At 43.6% G+C, this 22632-nt stretch overlaps 1 protein-coding gene across 3 annotated transcripts; it reads left to right on the top strand.

Moving 5' to 3' along the window:
• The first annotated feature begins 15623 nt into the window (after positions 1 to 15623).
• Positions 15624 to 22632, top strand: SYS1 (SYS1 golgi trafficking protein). Of its 3 annotated transcripts, none has more exons than XM_054980572.1 (5): positions 15624 to 15710; positions 17002 to 17173; positions 18480 to 18749; positions 19617 to 19684; positions 21029 to 22632. In XM_054980572.1, the coding sequence occupies exons 3-5, from the start codon at positions 18588 to 18590 to the stop codon at positions 21267 to 21269; spliced, it is 471 nt and encodes a 156-aa protein (XP_054836547.1). In that variant the 5' UTR covers positions 15624 to 15710; positions 17002 to 17173; positions 18480 to 18587; the 3' UTR covers positions 21270 to 22632. The 3 variants fall into 3 exon arrangements, with proteins under 3 accessions (XP_054836547.1, XP_054836546.1, XP_054836548.1); XM_054980571.1 differs by having other exon boundaries at positions 15651 to 15698; XM_054980573.1 differs by having other exon boundaries at positions 15651 to 15698; positions 17002 to 17181.

Below are 22632 nucleotides of genomic sequence, written 5' to 3'. Positions count from 1 at the left end.
AATATTACTCCCATTCTAGAATCACTCCATTGGCTTCCTATCAGTTACCAAGCCGAACTCAAGGTATTGGCTATCACTTACAAAGCTCTCCAAGGCCTTGGTCTGTCATATCTACAGGACCACCTCTCTCCCTATATTCCACCATAGCATCTGAACAGGGCCTTCTGCAGGTACCACCCCTTCACATGGGCAAAATCAACAGCCTCCCATACACAGGCATTCTCTGTGGTGGTGGCCCCCATTTTACAGAATGGTCTAACCAAGGAGGTTAGGAAAGCTCCCACTCTCCTGACCTTTTGTAAACAATGCAAAACTGAATTGTTCAAGAGGACATTTTACTCAAATGGGAGGGTTGTGCTGTAAAGAAGTGGTCTCAAGAGATCCATCCATAAAGGGATAGGGAATCCATCAGTAAAAGGATAAGGAGGGACCACAGGCTTCACTACTATTGCTGTAAATGGTGACGGACAATAGACTTCACTGCTATTGCAATAAGTATGATCCCACTGGGTAGTTCCTATGTTGTTTAATGTATCAATCACGGAATATGCTTATGCTCCATTTCAAAACTGTCAAATCTTTAAACTTTCTTTTCATTCTTTCTTTTTCTTTAAATCTTGCAAATTGCAGGTATATATCCATTACATGTATATTAAGATGTCTCGATATTGATTGTACTAACTCATGCTATGTCATCTGCCTTGCGTCTCAGTGAGAAAGGTGCTCAATGAATGAATGAATGAATGAATGAATGAATGAATGAATGAATGAATGAATGAATGAATGAATGATCAATTTCCTTGGAGAAGTAGTCTACAGCATCATATCTCCACTGAGCTCCCTCCCCTCCCCAAACTCCATCCTCCAGGCTCCACCCCAAATCTCCAGGAATTTCCCAAACTCGTGATGGCAACCCTGTTCCAAAGGAAACCAACCCCTGGAACTTTTCACAATACACCAGAAGAGCCAAGAAGGTGCTGTTGAACAGACTGAGAAAACACAGCAGTTAGCCTGATGAATAGGTCCCATGGCCTGGGAGAAATTCCCCTGTCAAGAAACTCCCCAAGCCTACACAGGGGAAAGAAGCACAGCTCTTTTCATTTTCAAAGCCTTTTCATGGTTAGAGGAATAGCTGTACAAGGTGAGAGAGAAAGCGTGCTGTCTTGAACATAAAAAGACGCTGCTGTGAAAATGTAATGGACAGCAAAAAAAATTTGAAATCATAGGTGAGGATCCAAGGAATCCCATTAACTAGTATTTCTCACTGAACCCTTTGTTCTACATCAAAGCAACGTGGGGGTTGATGTCCTTCAATAGAAGCACACCATGTTGCATGGCCAACTGCTTTTGAGATTGTGAGAAGTTCCAGATGATCTTTGCTCCATGTTAGTCAAAGAAAATTCAGTCCAAAATTTGAAGAGCAAACGAAAGACCTTGCACGAGATTAAGTTGCCTCTTTAGATCCCAGTCATAATCCACACCATTACTATTATCAACACTGCCAATGTTTGCAGATCTTTAGCAGAAAAAAACCCAGTCAATGCTTGTTATCTGGAAAGTAGACAAAGGAAAGCACAATGAAAGGGAAAGAGGGGTAAGGAAGACAATGGGAACATCAAAAGAGATTATGTGAAATCTAAGCAAGAAGATACACATTACAAGATATACACACACCCAAATAAACCTAAACTATCATCATGTGCATGCAAACACATCCACGTAGGAAATTCTCTTGCTCTTCCTCCAGATGAAAATAGTTGTTCCATGGAAAATTAGCGTTTCTCTCAACAGAGAAAATGGGAAACAGGTCAGGTCTGCTCCCACATATGCTCCAGTTTCATGTCTAAACTGGAGTGGGCTTTTTTAGAGAATCCACACAATCCCTAATCATCCTCTTTCTGGATCTCCCACCACTTCGCTGCAATCTGCTTTGGTGCAAAGTGCCTTCATGTTCTGAGTCTCACTACATAAGACATCTTACACGGGGGTGTTCAAGTTACTTACTTTCTGTGTGGTCTTATATTCAAGTATATCCCGCCTCCCTAGCAGTGCATGGGCAGGGCTTTTTTTCAGCTGGAACGCGGTGGAATGGAGTTCTGGAACCTCTTGAAAATGGTCACATGGCTGGTGGCCCCGCCCCCTGATCTCCAGACAGAGGGGCCAAGCGGCGCGTAGGGCAATCTCAACTCCCCTCTGCCTGGAGATCAGGGGGCGGGGCCACCAGCCATGTGACCATTTTCTCCGAGGGCAACCCACTGAGTTCCACCACCTCTTTTCCCAGAAAAAAAGCCCTGCGCATGGGTATCCACAATGGGAGAACAAGTGTAAGATCTTTCACTTGAGAGTCCCCGTTTAAGATGTCTTATGTAGAGAGACACTGGCCCTTTTCACACTGCTTACCTTCACTCGCAACGGTGCAGAACATTGCGCAGAAAATGCGGAAGATTGCGTTTTCTCGCGCGAGATTTGCGTGACTTCACGCAAATCTCACGCGAGAAAACGCGATCTTCCGTGTTTTTAGCGCAATGTTCTGCACCGTTGCGAGTGAAGGTAAGCAGTGTGAAAAGGGCCTCTCTATAGAGAGACAAGGAGTGCAAGTCCCACTCACATCAGCGCCATTTCCTGTAGCTGCCACTTCATGCCGTTGGAGGGCTTTAAAAAAAAACAATCCGTAATTGCCATATTGTGATAGCTTAAAATCAGGAGCTCAACTGCTGCAGCTGAATGTCAATTACCATTTCTTTTAAAAGCCAGAAAACAAGCATCAAGTGGTGGTGGGGTGGGTGGAATTGGTGAGGAAGGGAAAGTGCATTCACAGCAGAAACAAAAGGAATATGGGAAATCCTGTGGAAGCAGCCTAAATTGGTGTTTGTGGGGATGTAAAGTGATAAAGTGAATATATAAATAAATGAAGGCCATTCAGTGTCAGAAGTGTATGTACAGTAAAATTTAACATTTTCCCCATTTCACAGCCAGCAAGTTCTCTCAGAAGGTCAGTTCCCACTCAAATCCCCCACATCCACCCTGGGTCCCGTCAATTAGAAATACTTTGGGAGTGGCCATCTCAGAATTTTATTCTCAAGTGCATACACACCCGATCTGGACTGGAACCATAGTGTACAAGGAGAAGGGAGTTCCCTTTCTACTATTTTCTTAAAACAGCCCTGGGGGGCCACTATTTGGCCTGCTTGGGCACACAGATGGGCTATATGTAAGTTTCCTCAATGTGGAAACAAGCAGCTCCTCAGGGCCATTTTGGGTCAGGAAAATGGTATAGGGGGAGGCTTAAGACCCCTCTTGCCACAGACTGTGGTCCCAATCTGACTTGGGCCTGTGTACATCTTGGGATTAAGTGTCTAGCTAGGAACTCCCAGTGTGTATCTGATGGACAGGACCTGAGGCAGACACAGCGAGTGAATTAGCCCTTCAGACTCACCACACATGCACACCCACCCTTACAATATTCTGAAATTCTGACCATTTCCATATGAATCATCAGACCGGAGTTTGCTGTTGGAAAGCGAGTTGTTTCCATGTTTCCCCACAGCATCACAGGTGCATTTGTGCACCTCCCCAGGTTTCCCTGGCTTTTCTCTGATCTTTCTCAAACCTTTTCTCCATATGGGGTTAGAGAGTTACTTTTTTTTAAAAAAAGTTGCAGCCAGGGATTCAGAGAAACTGTTACTTACACTGTTAGAACATTATGAGGATATACAGTTGACATTTTTTAAAAGAAGTTCCCCAGCGGTGGTGGGGAGAGGATATGGTCACTGTGGGGACAGTGTCAGAGAAAATGGTTAACATGCTGGTAGGAAAACCTGAACTTTCCCACCCACATAGCAGCCACGCAGGCTTTACTGTAATCTTTCTGAAAACTTTGTGGCAAAGCAGGTTTCATTTACTTTTTAAATGAATGCTGGGGGTTCATTGGAACATTGTTGTAACATTGTATCCATACATTCAACTGCTGTAACATTATATACATATTGTTGTAACATTATATCCATATATTCAACTGGCAATTTTTTTTTTTTATTGAAAAATCCCAGTGGCCCAGAGAGGGGAGACAGCAGCTGCTAGGGAACTAGGGCAAGGAAACTATTGCCACTATACTGTATCAAGCAGCCATACCATCAAAGGGAAACCATGCAAGGCTGTCCCCAAGTGGAAACCACCTCTGATTGTGGTTTTCTTAGAAGAGTTGATGGAAGGTTTAATGAGATAATATATGCTGACACAGAAGACAAGAGATAAAAACTCTTAGCCAAGCTAGAGGTTTCATTTGCAAATCAAATTCGGAAGATCATTCCACTCAGGTCTGATCTTGTCTCCTAGTGGTGGAAAGTTATACTACTGAACTTTGAAAATATTTTCTACTCTTACCCCCTACACAGGGCCTGAATGTCAGTCCCCTTTCTCGCACAACCTGATCCACAGCACTGGATGGCTGCAGTACCATGCTTATCTTCACAATTACACATGAGTTGTGGATTCTTCTCAAATCCAGGGCTTTTTTCCAGCGGGATCTCCCAGGATATGAGCTCTGGCACCTCTGAAAAAAGATCACGACTGGTGGCCCCGCCCCACCCCCAGCACCCAAAGACCCGTGGGCCGTTTCCCAGGGCTGAGCTTCTCCCAGGCCACCTGCTTCCTCGGCCTCTTCCTTGGCCTTTCCCTCCCTTTCTCTTTCTTTGCTTCCTTCTTTCTTTCCTTCCCTCCCTTTCTCTTTCCATGTCTTTTCTTCTTCCCTTTCTATACCTTCCTTCCTGAGGCACTGCCACCACCTGGCTGGCTGAGAGGCAGGCTGGGAGGGAGAAAAAAGTAAGATAAAGCTGTCCCCGTTGCTCTTCCCGCTGCCACCACTACCGCACAAATCAAGGAGCGAGAGAAAGGAGGTGCACAGCTGGCTGGAGGCAGAGATGAAGGAGCAGCTCAGTGGGGCACTCCCCCCTCAGACGCTCTGCAGGGAAAGGGTCCCCATCCTGCCCACCAACTTCACAGTGGTGCTGGTGGAGGCACCTGCCGAAGGGGAAGAGGAGCTCCCGGGGGGACAACCGCAAGGTCACTTCCGGAAGTGATGTCACTTCCTGGAAGTGATGCCATTGTATGTTTCTGGCAGCGTGCACATGCTTTGTGCTTGCACATGAGATAATAGAGAGATCCACCACCTCTTTTCCCCAAAAAAACCCTTGCTAAAATCCCACGCGTATCCAAATCAGATCTGGATCATGATATACTCTGCATTATCTGTGCCATTTCCCCAGCCTAATTTAGTCCTGGGGAGTGCCTGTTGGGGAACCCCACATGCAGGTTTGCCAAAAAAGCCTAAGAAGATGGAAATAGGGAGCTGAAGCTATTTTCGTGACATCCTGGTAAATAACAGGGCCTGGTAAATAACATCCCATTAAGCCTTTATTAAAGGCTCAGGATACTTTTTCTCTAGGCAGTGATAGTGGAGAACCCACAAGTCATGTGTTGATTGTGTTACATCTGACACAGGCTGAGAACTCAGAAGCACCCTGCGTCCTCCGCAATATGCAAAGAGCTTGTCTAGTCGGTCCTACAATTTAAATTGTATTTTTAATAGGGTGTTTTTTTTAGAAAACTACCTTAAAATGTTCCCAAGATGACATCGGATATGCAATTATTCCCAAAATATTACTTCTTCCAGCCTGACTTTCTTGGGCTAATAGTTTCAGAATAGCCGAATAATAGATATATATTTTTAATTTGTAATATTTATAACTCCACTTTCCATAAAATGTGAATGAGGTATGCAAACCTTGTAGAAACACATAAAAATAATTTTAGAAGTATAAAAGAGTAGCAATCAACTTAACAGAAATCTGCATTAGAGCCGGGCAAACATAAATACGACCAAAACCAAATATGGATTATCAAAGCTCATTTTACTCTTCTGTGAAATGCCAGCAGAGCAAGGGCCAGACGAGCCACTCAAGGAAGGGCATTTCTGTATTTTATCTGTTTTTATAATTGATTTTAAGCTGTATTTTAATCAATGTTGTACCTCGCCCTGAGCCCGCTTGTGGGGAGGGTGGGTTCAAAATAAAATAAATAAATAAATAAAATTTCTTCGCTCTCTGACAATAGACCTCTTCCATTTCCCCATAAATTTACTGGAAAGAGAACTTCTCTGTCTGTTCTTAAACTACAGAGAGTTCAAACGCCCTTCATAAGTACACTTCTGCCTTTCCAAAGTTACACAAGAATACTTCTTTACAATGAGTCAGATGATCGGACTATCAAAGTCAGTGTTGTCTACTCTGACTGGCAGAGTAGCTGTTTAGGGTCTCAGATGAAGGGCTTCCCCTCAACTGGTCCTTTAAACTGGAGATGCTGAGGATTAAACCTGGGACCTTCTGTATGCCAAGCAGCCCCTCCCCTAATTATTTTTTTGTTTGTAGTTCAGTAGGGTGTGAGATTACCTAAGTAACAAAGAGGGTTCTGATGCAAACAGGAGGTAAATTGGGGACTGTTGGCTGCATGCAACTCCTGTGGCTTTGAAGAGCACCTGGGTATTTGTCAGGAGGCTGAGAAATCCAACTTTCATTTTTTGAAAAAGATTAAATTTCTAGTCCTTATGATTATTACACAGATGACTTGAATGAATGTCAAACATTCCTTGTCACTACTGTGTTATGCAGCCTCATCACTTTGCATCATGGCATGAGAAACTAAGGAAAAGCCCATCCTGCTTTGAAGACACAGGTTTGAGAAGATCAGATGAATTGGCTGGAGTGGCCATGAATTCGCAAGAGCTTGACTCCCCACAGCTTGCGGGACACTCACCTGGTGTGATGAAATTCAGAAGTCTCCCATGGGCCCTTTCAGTAGCTGTGCATCCTGCTGGTTTATAAACCAGATGGCAAAAGAAAGGCCAGCAGGAATCAGCTGGCTTGTAAGGTGGCTTCTGGTGCCTGCTCTGATTACCAAAGCGAACTCAAGTCCAGAAGTTGTCAAGAGAGCCCGTGGGCTGTAGCGGCGCGAGTGACAGACTAGGATCCGGGTGACCCAGGTTCAATTCTCCACTCGGCCATGGAAGCTCCCTGGGAGACCTTTGGCCAGTCGCTCGCTCTCAGCCTAACCTTCTTCACAGGGTTTGTTGTGAAGAAAAAATGGAGAGGAGGAGAAGAATGCAAGCCACTTTGAGTCCCCCTTGGGCAGAAAGAGAATGAATTAATTAATCGATAAAATTGGTGCTAGGGATGAGGGACACCAAGATATGAATGTGCACATTCAACTGAACAAGATGTGTTAATAGTAACCCTTAAACTCTTGCACTGTTCCCTTAAGTTCTTGCACTGACTTCCAGTAGTTTCCCTTGTCAAGATCAAGTGCCTGTTTCTCATGTCCTCTACTTCTTTCCCCTCCCCCAACAGATCTCCTCCCTCTTCCTTTTAAAAATATAAGCCCCCTCCCCCCACCAGGTGTTTTAGGTTGCACCCACATGTAATTGGATCTTGTGTAATCCTTGCACATTAGCAATTATTTGTCTCCTGGATGGGCTTGTGCACACAATGAAATCCAGTTCTGAATGACTATCATAGCACAATATCCAACAATGCATGAATACAGCTTTTCTACCTCTTCTTTCTGTGTTTCTGATCTCCAGGAATCTCCTGCTACTCCAACACAGCAGTACTAGAACAACAGCTGATGCTCTCCTAGCATTTCTGAATTAAGCACAACAGGATGTGGTAGGGCATTGAATAGGCCATGTGATCAGTCTTTTTATTGCTGGAACATCTGGCCTGGGCAGTCAGGAGGTGACTCTTCTCGCCTCCTTTTAATATTTTCTTTTACCCATTATAGTTGGCCACACCCTCCATTTTCCTTTTCTGAAGCAGTGCAGCCTTCCCTTCTCTGTCTATTAAAGCTTCTTCCATCTCCTCCTCAGACTGTTGCTTTAATAAAGCCTGCCCTGAAATGTAATTAACATCTCCTATTTATCCTGCTTTTCCTCCAAAGAGCCTGAAGCACTACATGTGATTTTCCCCTCCTCTATTTTATTCTCACAAAAACCATTGTGTGCTAGGTTAGGCTGAAAGTTTGTGTGACCGACCCACAGTCATCCACTGAGTTCCCTGCCCAAGTGGGGATTTCAATCCAGTCTCCCCGGCTCTAGACTGATGCTTTAATTATTGTACCACAATGGCTGTTCTGCTCAAGAAATGTTCTTTAGGAGTTGCTGGACAGAAGGGTAGGACACAGGCCACTATCTCTCAGTGGCTGCCAGAAGTACAAAACCTAGCATACAGTTGCTGCCACAAAATCTTAAATAATAGCCAACTGCTTGGTCCAAAATCTTGCAGAAATCAACTACCTTCAAATACCCAACTAAGTGCTGATTCAACCATTATGAAAAAATACATAATACAATGTCCTGTGGGAGTTTACCATATAGAATGCTAACAGAGAACCATATATTTATTTTATTTGCTTAATTTATATTCTGCCTTTCTACCCTCTGTGGCTTAAATCATTCTCCTTCATTTTATCCTCACAACCACCCTGTGAGGTAGGTTAGGCCGAGAGAGAGAAAGAGTGACTAGCCCTAGGCCAGCCAGCAAGAGGGCATTCTAACTGGGGCTCCCAGATCCTAGTCCAACTCTTTAACCACTATGGTATGCTGGCTCACACATATATGCTTCCTGTCATCAAACAGCAGGGAAAGGAAACTCGTGTAAAATGACTGCTTACGAGATAAACAGTATATATGTAACCACATTGTACAGGACAAACTTAATTGCTTAAGTTACATGATTTCAATGGGCTTAGACTAGAATAACTCTTTTTAGGATTGCACTGCAAATGAGATATCCCCATAATAGCATCAAAACCTGGAGGAAAGTCATCTAGACAACAAGCAACAACTGTACACTTTTTGGGCTCAAGTCTAATTATGCAGAGAAGTCTGAATATTTTCCTACCACCCAAACCAGAAGCACATAAGAAAACAAGAGTTGCCACCTAGCGATACCAAAGCAGTACTACATCAAAACAGTCACAGCACCGGTTCTGAATCTTTTTGCAGCGAGACCCACTTGCAAAGTAACTCCATGCTACTTTCTTCTTTTCCAGTGCAAGAAATATATATTAGTTAACATCGCATGAGTTTATTTTTCCCATGTTTAGTATTTATAAACAGCATTTTTGAACAACCAGCCATATTTCATAGCCATTTTGAATATCATATCCATGACCAGAACCAATTTATTTATCTTTAAGATGCTTCTACTGCACTTTTCTCTGCAAGTAAACTCAAGGCAGCTTACTCAGATTTAAAATAAGGTTTCTTGAGGAAGGGTTAATGGGTTTTTATTTTATTATGAATTGATTTTAATTTAGAATTGTTAGCTGCCTTGAGCCACAAGTAGAGTTGCTAACCGCCCTGGAAAAAAATGCTGTGCCCCTTCAATAGAGGCTTAAAGGAATGTTATTTACCTCCATCCCATAAAAAGCTTCAGCTATTGGCCCAGGCTAGCCCAGTCTTCTCAGATCTTGGAAGCTAAGGAGGGTTGGCGCTGGTTAGTACTCGGATGGGAGACCATCAAGAAATCCAGGGTCTCTCCATAGAGCCAGGCAATAGCAATCTCCATAGCTCTCGTCTTGAAAACTATATAGGGTCACTGTAAGTCACCTGGGATTTGATGACCCTTTACACATCAGTTGTCCCAGAGACTGCCTTCCCCATTCACCTCTTCACTTTTGGCCTTGTAACCCAACCACCTACAAGAGAGCTGCCACAAACTTTTAGGTCTGAATATATAGTTTGAGAACCATTGGCATTTTAGTGGAGGATTTCCCAAATGTAGACTGATTCCTTATGGAGGAAGAGGGGTCAACCAAGATAGCCACAAGAGAGCCAGTGTGACATAGTGGTTAGAGTGCTGAACTGGGAGATCCAGGTTTAAATCCTCACTCTGCCATGGTTGTGCCAGTCACATGCCCTCAGCTTAACTGACCTCACAAGGTTGCTGTGAGGATAAAATAGAGGAGAGAATGATATGAGCTGCTTTGGTTCCCCGCTGTGGAGAAAGATGGGGTACAAATGGAGTAAATAAGAATAATGGGAGATGTATGAAAAAGCACACAGGCCCAACTCAGAAAACTGCATCTGCCAAGGCTTTCCCCCCAAATTCTTCCTGCAGGATACAATGATAGATTATGAAGCCAGAAGGGACTGATCCATGCTGTTCAGCATGGTAAGAAGTCCAGCTCTAGAGCTGTGGCAGGAACTATTGCAGAAAAAAGGCAACTGCATCAAAAGTACCAGGTGATGAAATGTCAACATTTCCTTAGGAGATTAGCCCATACACACAATTAATCACCCAGACAAGAATTGGCTGTTTGCGGTCAGTCTTAATTCTGGATTTCCCCGGCCTTGTTCTTCCTTTTGAGCTAAAGTTGACCTTTATGATACAAATGTGGCAGAGACAGTATCTTCTCAATGCCACCTAATAAGTATAGGACTAAATTAAAATTTCTCCTGCTGCTTTCAAGAAGGGCCAAAGCAGAGGGAGGTGTGTGGGGAAGGATAAGTATACTTTATTGGGACCCAGGGCAGGTGCAGACTGGGGTGTGTGTGTGTGAAAATGACCCCGGAGCAAGCCAAGCTGAATGGCCCACGCCATGCCACTGCAGAGCCACTTAGGTCAATACAGCTGAAAACAGCATGATTGCTAGATCTATCCTGGCAACTGCTGGGGAATCTGTGCACACATGCTGCCATGCACTGCACAATGACATCACTTCTGGAAGTGCACAGAGCACAGAGCACAATGCTCTGTTTCACTCCAGGGCCAATTCTTTAAAGAACACTTAAAGAATTGGTCCTTGTACAAGGTCACTGAGTGGTAGTACATATGCGGACACTGGCCTGGGCAGGAATGGCTGGGCAGCTTGCCTCCTCCCACTGATCACCAGGGATCAGCATTGGCAGCCACCTGCCAAGCCTAAAAAACAGGTATTAGCTCATCCATGGCATCGCCCCCCCCAAACTGGAAGCAGCTCAGGAGGAGAAAACATTTGGTTAACTGACACAAAATGCCATGGCCCATGAAGGATCTGGGCCAAGCAGCCCTCGAGGCTTGGACAGAGTTGCTAGGGCTTGGCTCTGTTTGCAATGGCCCACCAGGAAATTTCGCTGTACGTTAATGGCCAGTCTACCCCTAACCCAGGGATCTAGAAATAGAGGAAACAGCCAGCGCTCTCAGCCCATTACCACAGCTGGCCTATTTATCCTGTTTCAAATAAAATATTCTTTATTTCATATTTATTTATTTATTTATTGTCCACCTTTCTAACTGAGGCTCAAGGCAGATTACATAGTGCAAGTTAGTATGAACGATGGTTAGGACATTCAGTGAACATTCAGTGGACATTCAGTGAAAACAGAGAGGAAACATTCTTGAAACAAAGCACAAGTATTTAAACACGATACCTTTAACAAAATGGAAACTACCCAGTAGGAGCATATCTTCTTCAACAGACAGTATCCAGTAATATAGTTTACAGTCCCTGTCCCTTTACCCAGGCCTTTTCCTCTGAGTCCTTTATTACAGTACAGCCCTATCACCTGAGTAAAAAGCCCTCCTGAATAATTCAGTTTTGCATGATTCATTAGATTGTATGTTATGAAATGGGATCCAGGAGGAGGGCTTTGTTACTAGTGTTCTAAGCCCAGAGAAATTATGCTTCCACCTGGCTTAATATGATCTCAGAGGATCACATTAATACTGGGCTATCTTAATGGCAATTGTGTTGCTAGTGAATGAGTTTAGACCTAGATTCTGGGAATAAAGCAGCACTGTTGAGTCAGAAAATCTGTCTTCTAGGACTGTGTAAGTCACCTCTTAGAGACCTGGGATTTCAGGGAAAGCTTGTGTCATAAAGCATGAGCTGCAGGCAGATTTGAGCCAACGTCCATCTCATTCTTTAGGCTCCTCCTTCAGGCCCTGGAAGAGCGTTTTTCTCTCCCTTCCCCCCTTTGCATACTTAACATCCAGCCTGACAAAGCGTTTCAGGGAACTCAAAAGCTTGTAGTCATTATTTTGGGATATTTTGGTAGGTCTTGAAAAAAAGGCTTTGTACTACTGTTGTCTTGAGATCCATAATCACTTTTGAAATTAAGCATATCTGGGACTGCTTCAGTTCCGATAATGGGGGTTGAGCTCATCAAATTTGCATTTAGCCTCTCAACCTGGACACAGAAAAAATATGTTTGTTGCTGGGATGGTAACTGATTTCTATGCTGCTTACAAATGAATTTTAATAAAATCTGAAAATAGAAGTCAGCATGTCTTACACCACACTCATCTGGATGGTTTGGGTAGCCTGAAGTGGTCAGATCTTGGAAGCTAAGCAAGGTCAGCCTTGGTCAGTATTTGGATGGGAGACCACCAAGGAAGACCAGGGTTGCTCTGTAGAAGCAGGCAATGGCATTCCACCTCTCAATGTCTCTTTCCTTGAAACCCTACAGGGTTGCCATAAATCAGCTACAACTTGACAGCACCAAGAAAAAAAAACATTTCAATCTGTACACCACCCAGTTATGTCTTGTGTATGCAAGTTAAATAGCCAATGATACTTCTCTTACTTTTATAACTTTGTAAAAGAAACAGACTTATTGAAAACAGATCAAACAACACTAGCTTTTAATAAAAAGTTACCCCAGTGGAGGGGACAATTTTTTTCTTGGGGTAACTAATGTTATAAATTGTAATTAATTTTCCTTTGATGATAGCATGCATCAAACTTCCAGTGGCAGCGTCCCACTATCTTTTGAGTTTGGGGCAAGAAAAGTGCACCTTGGGTAGGAAATTACCCCAGGCTTTAGTTATTTACTCATATGGTTGCTTACTTGCTTCATCTATTGCCCTTCTGTAAGACTCAAGGCAAACTACAGAATTATAAAAACCATGCCATAATACATAAAAATGCAATAAAACTGGATCACACAATTAAAGAACAATGAAACAAAAACAGTATAATACACACAATAAAGTTGATTTCACCTGTAAAGCCTCATTTACACTTGTTGGCCATATATGTTGGATGGTTTAACTACCCAATTACAACCTTCCGTATGATGTTATCTGAATGAAGGCTGACATGTTGCCTTAACTAGGAGGCTCCAATTGGTGCAAAATGCTGCAGCTCAACTGTTAGTAGGAGTGAGCAGGAACATGAACATCACTCCCATCTTACAGTCTCTCCATTGGCTACCTAACAGTTACCGTGCTCAACTCAAGGTATTGGTTATTACATACAAAGCTCTTCACGGCCTTGGCCCAGCATACCTATGGGAATGCCTCCCTCCCTATGCCCCTCCATAGCAGCTTCGCTCATCCTAACAGGGTCTCTTGCAGGTGCTAGCCTGCACATGGGCAAAATCAACAGCAGCCCATACACAGGCTTTCTCTGTGGTGGCCCTTACCCTGTGGAACGGCCTGCCTGAGGAGGTCAGGAGAGCCCCCACTTTCCTGGCTTTCCACAAACAATGTAAAACTGAATTATTCAAAAAGGCTTTTTACTCTGATAGGAGGGCGGTATTGCAGGGAGGGGTCTCAGATGTTTTTCTAATGAGTTAGAAACCATAGATTTCACCACGTTTCCTTACATTTTATCTGTTGCTTTAAATATGTACTCCTATATACTACCTGTGCTTCATGTAGTCTAATGTCAGTCCTAAAATTGATTATGTTCTGTTTCAGCCATTCTTCAACTCCGTATTGGATTCTTGCTAATGCTATGTCTTTGTAAACATGTATTTATTTACCCTATGATGTTGTTTATGGAAATGTCCTTGACATTGTATGGAAATGCCTGCCCTTACCCTTGCTACTGAGTGTATTAATCTCACACTATGTAATCCACCTTGAGTCTCAGTGAGAAGGGCAGCATATAAATGACATAAATAAATAAAATAAATTAAGTTCTACTAGTAGGATACAAAAAGGCTAAGAGCACTGAGTTTCCCAAACGAACTTTTAAAATAAATAATTCTCCAAAATAAATTAAGCTCATATACTGAATGCCAACTTTTAACTTCCCCGCTGAACTCAGTTCTCCTTTCAAGAACCCTAATTCGGTCCTAACCCTCAATGAGAGAAAATGCTCAACCAATCAAAAGAACTTTCTTGGAGGAGGACACGACCGTTGTCTTTTCTCAGCCTCACAAACGGAAAAGTCTCTGTTTATTAATTAGCCACTCCTGCCATACTTCTAGGGTTGCCAGCCTCCAGGTAGTGGCTGGAGATCTCCCAGAATTACAATTGGTCTCCAGGCCACAGAGATCAGTTCACCTGGAGAAAATGACTACCTTGGCGGGTGGACGCTATGGAATTATGCCATGCCAAGGTCCTTTACCTCCCCAAACCCCACTTTCTCCAGGTTACACCCTCCAGATCTCCGGCAATTTCCAAAATTGGAGCTGGCAACCCTACATACTTCTCTCACATAATGAGTAGTAAAAAATCCAGTAGTACCTTTAAGACTAGTCAACTTTATTGTAGCACAAGCTTTTGAGAACCACAGTTCTCTTCGTCAGATGCATCTAGAATTGTGGTTCTCAAAAGCTTATGCTATAGTAAAGTTGGCTAGTCTTAAAGGTGCTACTGGACTCTTTACTACTTTGCTACTACAGACTAACACAGCTAACTCCTCTGGATCTATGATCACATAACGAGGACTCTGGCTGTGTGAAACCTTTGCCACCCATTCACTCAATAGGCGGCCTCCTATTCTTCAATCAATCAGAATACTGGTTCTTTTCAATGGCAGAGAGCGGGTGAAAAATATATTGCAGCCAGTGAGAACAACAAGTTTCATGTCTAGACTGTATTATGCAGGGAAGTGGTTTAATGTTACCTGCAGCAAAATTCGATGTATTCCAGCATAGCAGAGGGAGGGCAGAGAGAGAATAGCATACGAGAACCAACCCTGCAATATAGACCAGTGGCACATTAGAGACCAAAAAGATTTTCAGAGAGTAAGCTTTGGAGAGTCAAAGCTCCCTTTGCCAGATACACAGACTGGGATATAAAAGCTCAGGGATCTCCGCTCCTTTATGTCTGAAGAAGGGAGCTCTGACTCTCGAAAGCTTACTCTCTGAAAATCTTACTGAGCTCTAAGGTGCCACTGGACTCAAAGCCTGCTGTTCTACTGCAGACCAACACGGCTACCCAACTGAAATTTTTGTTTTAAATCGGTTTCTCTTTGTAGCATCTTCCTCTGCCTTTTTTGCTGTTTGTATACGTTTATCTGATTATACAGTTCGAAGTCGGCTGACGCGATTGCATTCCAACCATCTCATAAAAAGTCTAATTTCAGCCGGAAGTGTGTGTGATCTTAATCTTACTCTAGACTCGAGAGTGGAGTTGTCAGCGACCTCTCTCTCTCAGATCCGGCTTTTTCCTCCTGGCTGGCAGGAAATTCCGAGACTGAATCATAACCAGATGTCTGGAGGCTTCACAGAGCCCGACCCTTCCGGTAACGCAACTTCCGTTCTCTGCGGTCTTTCTAGGCGCGAGTAGCTTTCTCTGTGGCTGCCTGTCGCCACAGTGATGACCTCACCCTTCCCTCTCTATTGTTGAGCTAGAGTCTGCTCTAGGCAGTAGGGGCCGGCTCAGTGATCGGCCGGAGGGAGTCAGTCGCTAGCTGCGGAGACGGGCCTGGTCAGTTCTGAGGTTCGTTTCGCGTGCTTGACAGTTTCGTGGACTTGGGGTTGAGGAGAGGCCTGCTTCAAGGTTGAGAGGGGAGGTAGTTGTGTATCTGGAGTTAGCTGGGTGTAAGGAAGTTAGTGGCGTATTTGGGAGTTCGGTGCCAGAGTAGCCTGTAGGGAGAAGGAGTTGCGCTCTTACAAATGGGGGTGAGGGGAGAGAGACGTGTTTGTTTTTCCCTGACAGAGCTCTTGTATCTTTAAACGGCTTCCTGAAGGGCAGCAAATCAACAGGTGTAATTTTCCCAATGAGAGCAGCTATTTTTGTTCAAGGCACAGCCTCCCTTGCTGGGAATTCGAACGTGTGGGGGGGCGTGTGGGGGGGGGGAAGGGAAGGTAGCATAGCCCGATCTCGGCATATCTCAGAAGCTAAGCGGTGATTGGCTGCTAAGAGATCCCTTGTTGCGGGTGGGGTATGTATAACGGGGACCTAGAAACAGGCCTTAGTTGCGACCCCTAATCTCTGGAACTCCATTCTCTGTGCATTACATGTAGTTACTTCATTGCAGTGGGTAAACATATTCTTAGTTCAGAAGTTCTTTTAAATCTATGTCCTGGTTTTAAACTGTGATACTTTTAACATTGATTCATTTTGTTACATTATAATTATAATGTAAATTATAATTTACAGTGTGTGTTTTTACAGTTGTGTGTTCCTGTTTGTGGGGAGGGAAGGTGGCTTGGTATAGCCTGATCCCATCAGACCTTCGGAAGCTAAGCAGGGTCAATACTTGGATGGGTGACCACCAGGGAAGATTCTGCAGAAGACGACAATGGCAAACCACCTCTGCTCTCTACTTGCTTTGAAAGCCCCTTGCTGGGCGCATCATAAGTCAGTTGCAACTTGACGACACGTATGCACACACATGAATGTGTGTATGGAACAGACTGCCTAAAAGAATAACCTCCAGTCTTGGAGACTATAAAAAGAACCCTGCTGGCATCCAGATCTACAGAGTAGCAGACTGGATGCCTTGGAAGGCCCCCCCCCCCAGGTGGATCTTAGCTTGACTCCAAATGCCCTAGATGACCTGAAAGCCACTTTTTTTCAACCTCACCCACCCCTCACCCATTTGCAATATTAGGGTAATGGTGGTCTTCACAGTTACGCACAATGTGCTTCCCAGTTAGGGGAAACTTTGAACAATGAAAAATTCTTATATAAAAGGAAATGAGTACAACTGCATAAAAATAGAAATGTGCATTTACACATACGAGGGATTCATTCTAATTCCTGTATGGTACTGACTTCTTTATAGGAATTCTGCAATGTATGACGTCACCCCAAGTGGGAATTTGACCTTTGCTGCCTGAGTTCCAGCACTGCAATGTTATCTACTGTATCACCCTTCAGACTACAGTTTCCATGACCCAGTTTCAAATCAAAATGACACTTTTTGGAACTTTGCTGTCTGAGATAAGAAAAATCTGGTATGCAAGTGAGCAACATTGTAGATCACGGCTGTTTTAGCATATCTGCGTGTTTGGGGATTTCCCATGGATAGAGAATGGGCTTTAGAGTCTGGGAGACGTTGCTTTACATCCCTCATCCAAGGATGTGTGTGGTCATTAAGTGAGCCGCCTTCCACATCCCATTTTGAAAACCTACCTCTCCAGGCGTTTGAGAGTTTGAGCACACTGAGGTTTGTTATCTAGCAAACAAACTTGATGTATAAATAAGTAGTAACGATAAAGATTCAGTCATTCTACTAATAATTTAGATGGCTTCAATAATATTGTTGGTGTTATCCATCAACCACTCTTAGCCCTGATAGGTAAATGGAAGGACCTCCATGTTCAGAGGCAATCTACCTCTGATTACCAAATGCTGGGGGCAAATTGCATGGTATAGCTGTCTCTCTCAGTTCGTGAGTTTCCAGAGGCATCTAATTGGCTGCTCTTGGACACAGAATATTAAAATAGATGGATCTTTGGTCTGAATCCAGAATGTCAGTTCTTATGGTCTCTCCTTATGGAGCAGGATCCTTTGTGATCTCTTTTGTATTAATTTTAATGGTTACTGTACGTGACTGAAATATATTCTGACCTGCTCACAATATTTGGGTTTTACAAAAGCCCATTTAAAAAAATAACCATGCAATACCCATCCAGCCGGCATCAGCTTCTGTTTCTCGCCTCCGTTCTGTGTAGTATCACTGCCAGTGCCATCCATTCAACAGTGGGTCAGGTTTGTGGTGGTTTCATTTCTCCCATCCTATCCCTATTTATACTGAGTTTCTCATGGGGCCTGAGGGCTCGCCGTACTGAAGGAGTGGTAGTCTTGTGAATGCCGCATAGAGCAGATTAGGAAGTTAAAATACCCCTAGAGCAAGCTGAGTGGCCCCTGGAACACTACAAACCAGTGTTGCAGGTTCAGTCAGCTCAGCAGCACCAAAAATGGGCATTGGCTCACCCACTGCATTTTCTCAGAAACTTATTTTCAGGTGGGTAGCCATGTTGGTCGGCAGTATAAGACCAAGGTTTGAGTAGCACCTTAAAGACCAACAAGATTTTCAGAGTATACGGTTTTGAGAATCAAGCTTCCCTTTATTGGATACTATAAACTTTCAGTAGGAGGCAATTTGTGAGCTGATGCTGATTATCATGGCTTAGGCAGCCCTCTGAAGCAGCACCCCATTGTGAAATTTCTCTGTAGGTTAAATGGCCTGTCCGGTCTTGATTTCGAGGGTGAGTTGGTTGGTGATCCCTTTCTGAAGTTTCTTGTGTTCCCTTTCAGGTGCTGATGGCTTTGCTCTGTCTTTTCTCTGGCCACTGACATGCGCACATAGTACCTTAGGATATTATTGGATTGTGTGTCATCAGCCAACCGGTTCCTGCTTGAGGAATGGCTCCCCAGTTCCGCAGCTATGTCTGGGATCCTGCTCTCATCCTCTCCCAGATTGTGCTCATGCAGGCAATTTACTACAGCTCTCTGGGGCTTTGGTTGGCTCTGGTGGACAGCCTGCTACGGAGCAGCCCGTCCCTTGACCAGATCTTCAGTTACGAGGTAGGCACTTAATTTGGGGCAAGGATGAGTAAAAATCATGACCTTTAAAGGTGGGCTGGGGTCGGGGGAGAGAATTGCAAAGCTTTGAATATCAGCATTGCTGCTGAACAAGATTGTTCCTTAAGGTTGCTGCCTGTGGGCTTCAGGATTTCTCAGACATTCGCCTTAAAGTTATGAGCATGATCCAGATTCTCTTCCAAAGGGATTGGTCAAGCAGAGGAATAGCTCTGTTGCTCCCTGCTTGAGGCATAGAAGGTTGCGAGGCAGGGGCAGGGGAGATGTGAGTGAAAGCGAGTGTGACTTGTGGGCAGAAAATCAACGGGGAAGTTCCATATAGCTGTCACTAACAAGCACGGAGCTGAAGTCTTACACTGCATTGACCAGATTTGGTATGTGATCAGCACCACACTTCTTTAAATGGTAGCATACTTCATCTGGCTTCGCATACATTTTCGTTTGTGGCTCATGGGTACCATTTTTTCAGCGGAGGTGGTCTTTTACAGTGCAGATAAACTATGTGAGGAAGAGGGGTGCTGGTCTCTTTCTTCAGAGCAAAGGTAGGGTTGTGGGAAGTAGGGGGACAATTTGGTTATGCTCCTGGGGTCCATGGATGACTTTTAAAAGAATGAGACAGAGAGAGATGCTGCAAGATCTGCTTCAGGAATTGGAACTGACTGGCTTTGGGACTCTGTGGCTTCTTTTGGCATGTTGACTTCAGTATGTTGCTCAGGGGAATGACCTGCCACTAAATCCAGTAACAGGTTGCATTTATGAACAGGGTGCATGGAAGGGGAAGGGTTGTACTTTATATCTTGAACTGGTTTCCAGTTTATCCGCTTGGCTTCTTGTCTTTGTAACCTTGTATAGATCTTGGGATTCTCCACGCCCCCTGGGAGAGTTTCTATGATGGCATTTGTCTTAAACGCCCTAACGTGGTAAGTCAGCATCTCTGGCATTTCTACCCACCACCTCCTGTTTTTCTAACAACATCTCTTCTAAGAACATTAATTTTCTAAGTGATCACCTGGTTTTTACTGAATATGAGGACATAGCATCTATATTATTGTGAGCAAAGGGATTTTCGGAGGAAGGCTCTGGTGGTGATTTCCAAAAGTACCCTAAACTTCTGGTTGCCATCAGCTACTTTGGTATGGTGGTTAAGAGTGGCAGGACTCTAATCTGGACAACCGGGTTTGATTCTCCACTCCTCCACTTGAAGCCAGCTGGGTGACCTTGGGTCAGTCACAGCTCTGTCAGCCCCACCCACCTCACAGGGTGATTGTTGTGAGGATAATAACGCACTTTGTAAACTGCTGTGAGTGTGGCATTAAGTTGTCCTGAAGGGCAGTATATTTATATGTTGTTGTTAATACTACTACTACTATTATTATTAACTGCTTAGATCCTCTAGCAGAAGATGGCAGGAAGAGGGCAGAAGAAGCAATTTACAAAAAAGATAACCCAAGAGGAGGACATGATAGAGGCTTATAATTTGAAATAACTGGCTAAATAGACCCCTAGAGACCCCAGTGGAGTGTAATAGTTAGTGTTAGTCTAGCATCTGTGAGGCCCAGGTTCTCATCTCCATTCTGCCTTGGAAAATGTTACTGTTTGATCTTGGGCTGTCCACTCTCTCTCAGCTTAACCTACCTCACAGGGTTGTTGTGAAGATAAAATGGAGAAGGAAAGAATGATGTTGCAAGCCACTTTGGCTCTCTGTTGGGGAAAAAAGCAAGGTATAAATTTTGAAATAAGTGAATCTAGTTAATTAGTATAAGGTCCATGAGCACAAATATGTATTTTTTACCTTTGGGAATGTGTAGAATGAGCTGTGGAAGTGTTGTCATACCTAAAGTGCAGCCAGAAATAAAGTTGCTATTTAATTTTTTTTTTAATATTCCACTTTTAATTTCCCTAATATGCCTAAAATGCTTTAAATGAGAAGCTGTCAGCCTAGTGTGGTGATATATAAACGTTTGGCTCTTTTAAAAGCTTAATTGTTGGAGGGGGGCAGTGTAAGGTTTGCCTGTTTGTGGAGGATAAGTACAGTGGGAGGAAAGGTGCTCTTTGATCACCCCAAAAGGGTATGTTGGGAGTCATGGGACCTACATGAACAAAAGGCATGTGCCACGATGACCGTGATAAGAAAGGGAATTGAACGCGACTAAATGAAAAAGGTGGGTGGATCCAACCCAATCATTTCAGATAACTGTTCTTGAGTTCGTCTTTGAATGCTGCATTTCAAATAGAGTAACTCTTTTTTTTCACCCCCTTCACAGTGCTGTAGGCTTACTGTATTTCATCCGGCGAGGAAAACAGTGCTTGGATTTCACAGTCACCATTCATTTTTTCCACCTACTGGGCTGCTGGATTTACAACGCCCGCTTTCCTACTTCTCTGACCTGGTGGCTTATACATACTGTGTGCACAGCGCTCATGGCTGTGATTGGGGAATATCTGTGTATGAGAACTGAACTGAAGGAAATTCCATTAAATTCAGCCCCCAAATCCAGTGTATAGACTTTCAGATGCCCTGTCTCTTCCAGTCAGCTTCTACATCTTGGTGCTAACATGTGGTACATAGGATTATGGTTAAAGAAAATCAACAGGACTGTACTAACTTTTTAAAGATAGCAGTGGCTGCAAGAATGTGGTTTTGTGATCCCCTCCTGGACAGGATGAACAAAGCAGACATTTTATTTTGATACGGCCCACATAATCACATTTACAGGTGGTCCCACTTATTTGACTCTTGGTACAGATCAGATTCATTTCTGGAAAACAAGACAAAAAAATAAAGATAGAAGTTGGACATCTTTCGGTTGATGTGGACTGGTTTGCAGCGGTTAGATCTGTCCTCTTTGTACAGTAGGGTAATTCCATAGACATCAAGGAGTTTACAGTGAACATTTAAGTTCTTGTTTTTTTCTGACACCTGGCATCTGTGACTTCAGCTGTCCTTTTTGTTTAAAAACTGAGGGGATAAAACTGTGTCAGAGGACATGCTTTTTTGTTTCAAAGCCGTCAAGATGTGATCCCAGACTGCTTGATTTATTTTGCAACTCAAACATCAGCAAAGAAGAACTGAACTGAAGAATATAAAAAATAGTATTAACAGAAACTTAATTTTCCATCAGAGTGTTATATCTCACTGGTTGAGCAGGGCTATATTGTTGCTTTATGCATCCGCAGGGAGAAAAGGGAGCAGCCAGAAAGGCACACCGTTCACAAAGCTGCATTCCCCAACCCCCCCAGCCTACCAGCTCTGAGCAGCGACCAGTGTCATCTGGCCAGCTTCAAGGCCGACTGTGAAGGGGCAGCTGTCACTCATTACAAGCGCTGAATTCTAAGCTAGAGATACTTCAAATGAGCCTCCATATCATGCATCACAACAAATGCATTGCTATGGAGATGCAAACCTTTTCTCCAATGATCAAGTTCTGTTCTTTACAACCAAAAAATCTTGTTCTGCGTTGCAGGGTACAATGTGAGACATGAAGAACAGGACTGTTAACTGGTGTTTTCATAGAGAGAATATTGATTTTTGTATACAATGTGAGTAGTCTCTTGTGGTTTAAGCAGCTTCATCGCAGCCCATGTTCCATGCGGCCAAGGGAGGGCTAGTCAGTATCAGGCCTAGGTATCTGTAGATATGTCTGGCTTTTTAACTATGAATGTTGCTTCATTTGAGTCATGCCACTGAGATTTCCTTTGTATATAGATATTTGTGAATGCTACTGGTTTATATAAGTTATACTGGTAAATTTAATGCTCAGTTTATAATGACTGGAGGGATAATTTTGCAAACAATTTGATAAATTGGCTCAAAATGTTCTAAAGGGTTTCTGTTCATACTCTGTAGCTGACAATCCTTTGCACATAG

This window comes from Eublepharis macularius, chromosome 5, assembly GCF_028583425.1.
Source record: "Eublepharis macularius isolate TG4126 chromosome 5, MPM_Emac_v1.0, whole genome shotgun sequence".
Classification (NCBI taxonomy): domain Eukaryota; kingdom Metazoa; phylum Chordata; class Lepidosauria; order Squamata; family Eublepharidae; genus Eublepharis; species Eublepharis macularius.
The sequence above is the reverse complement of the archived record's forward strand: the minus strand, read 5'-3'. Positions and strand labels throughout refer to the sequence as shown.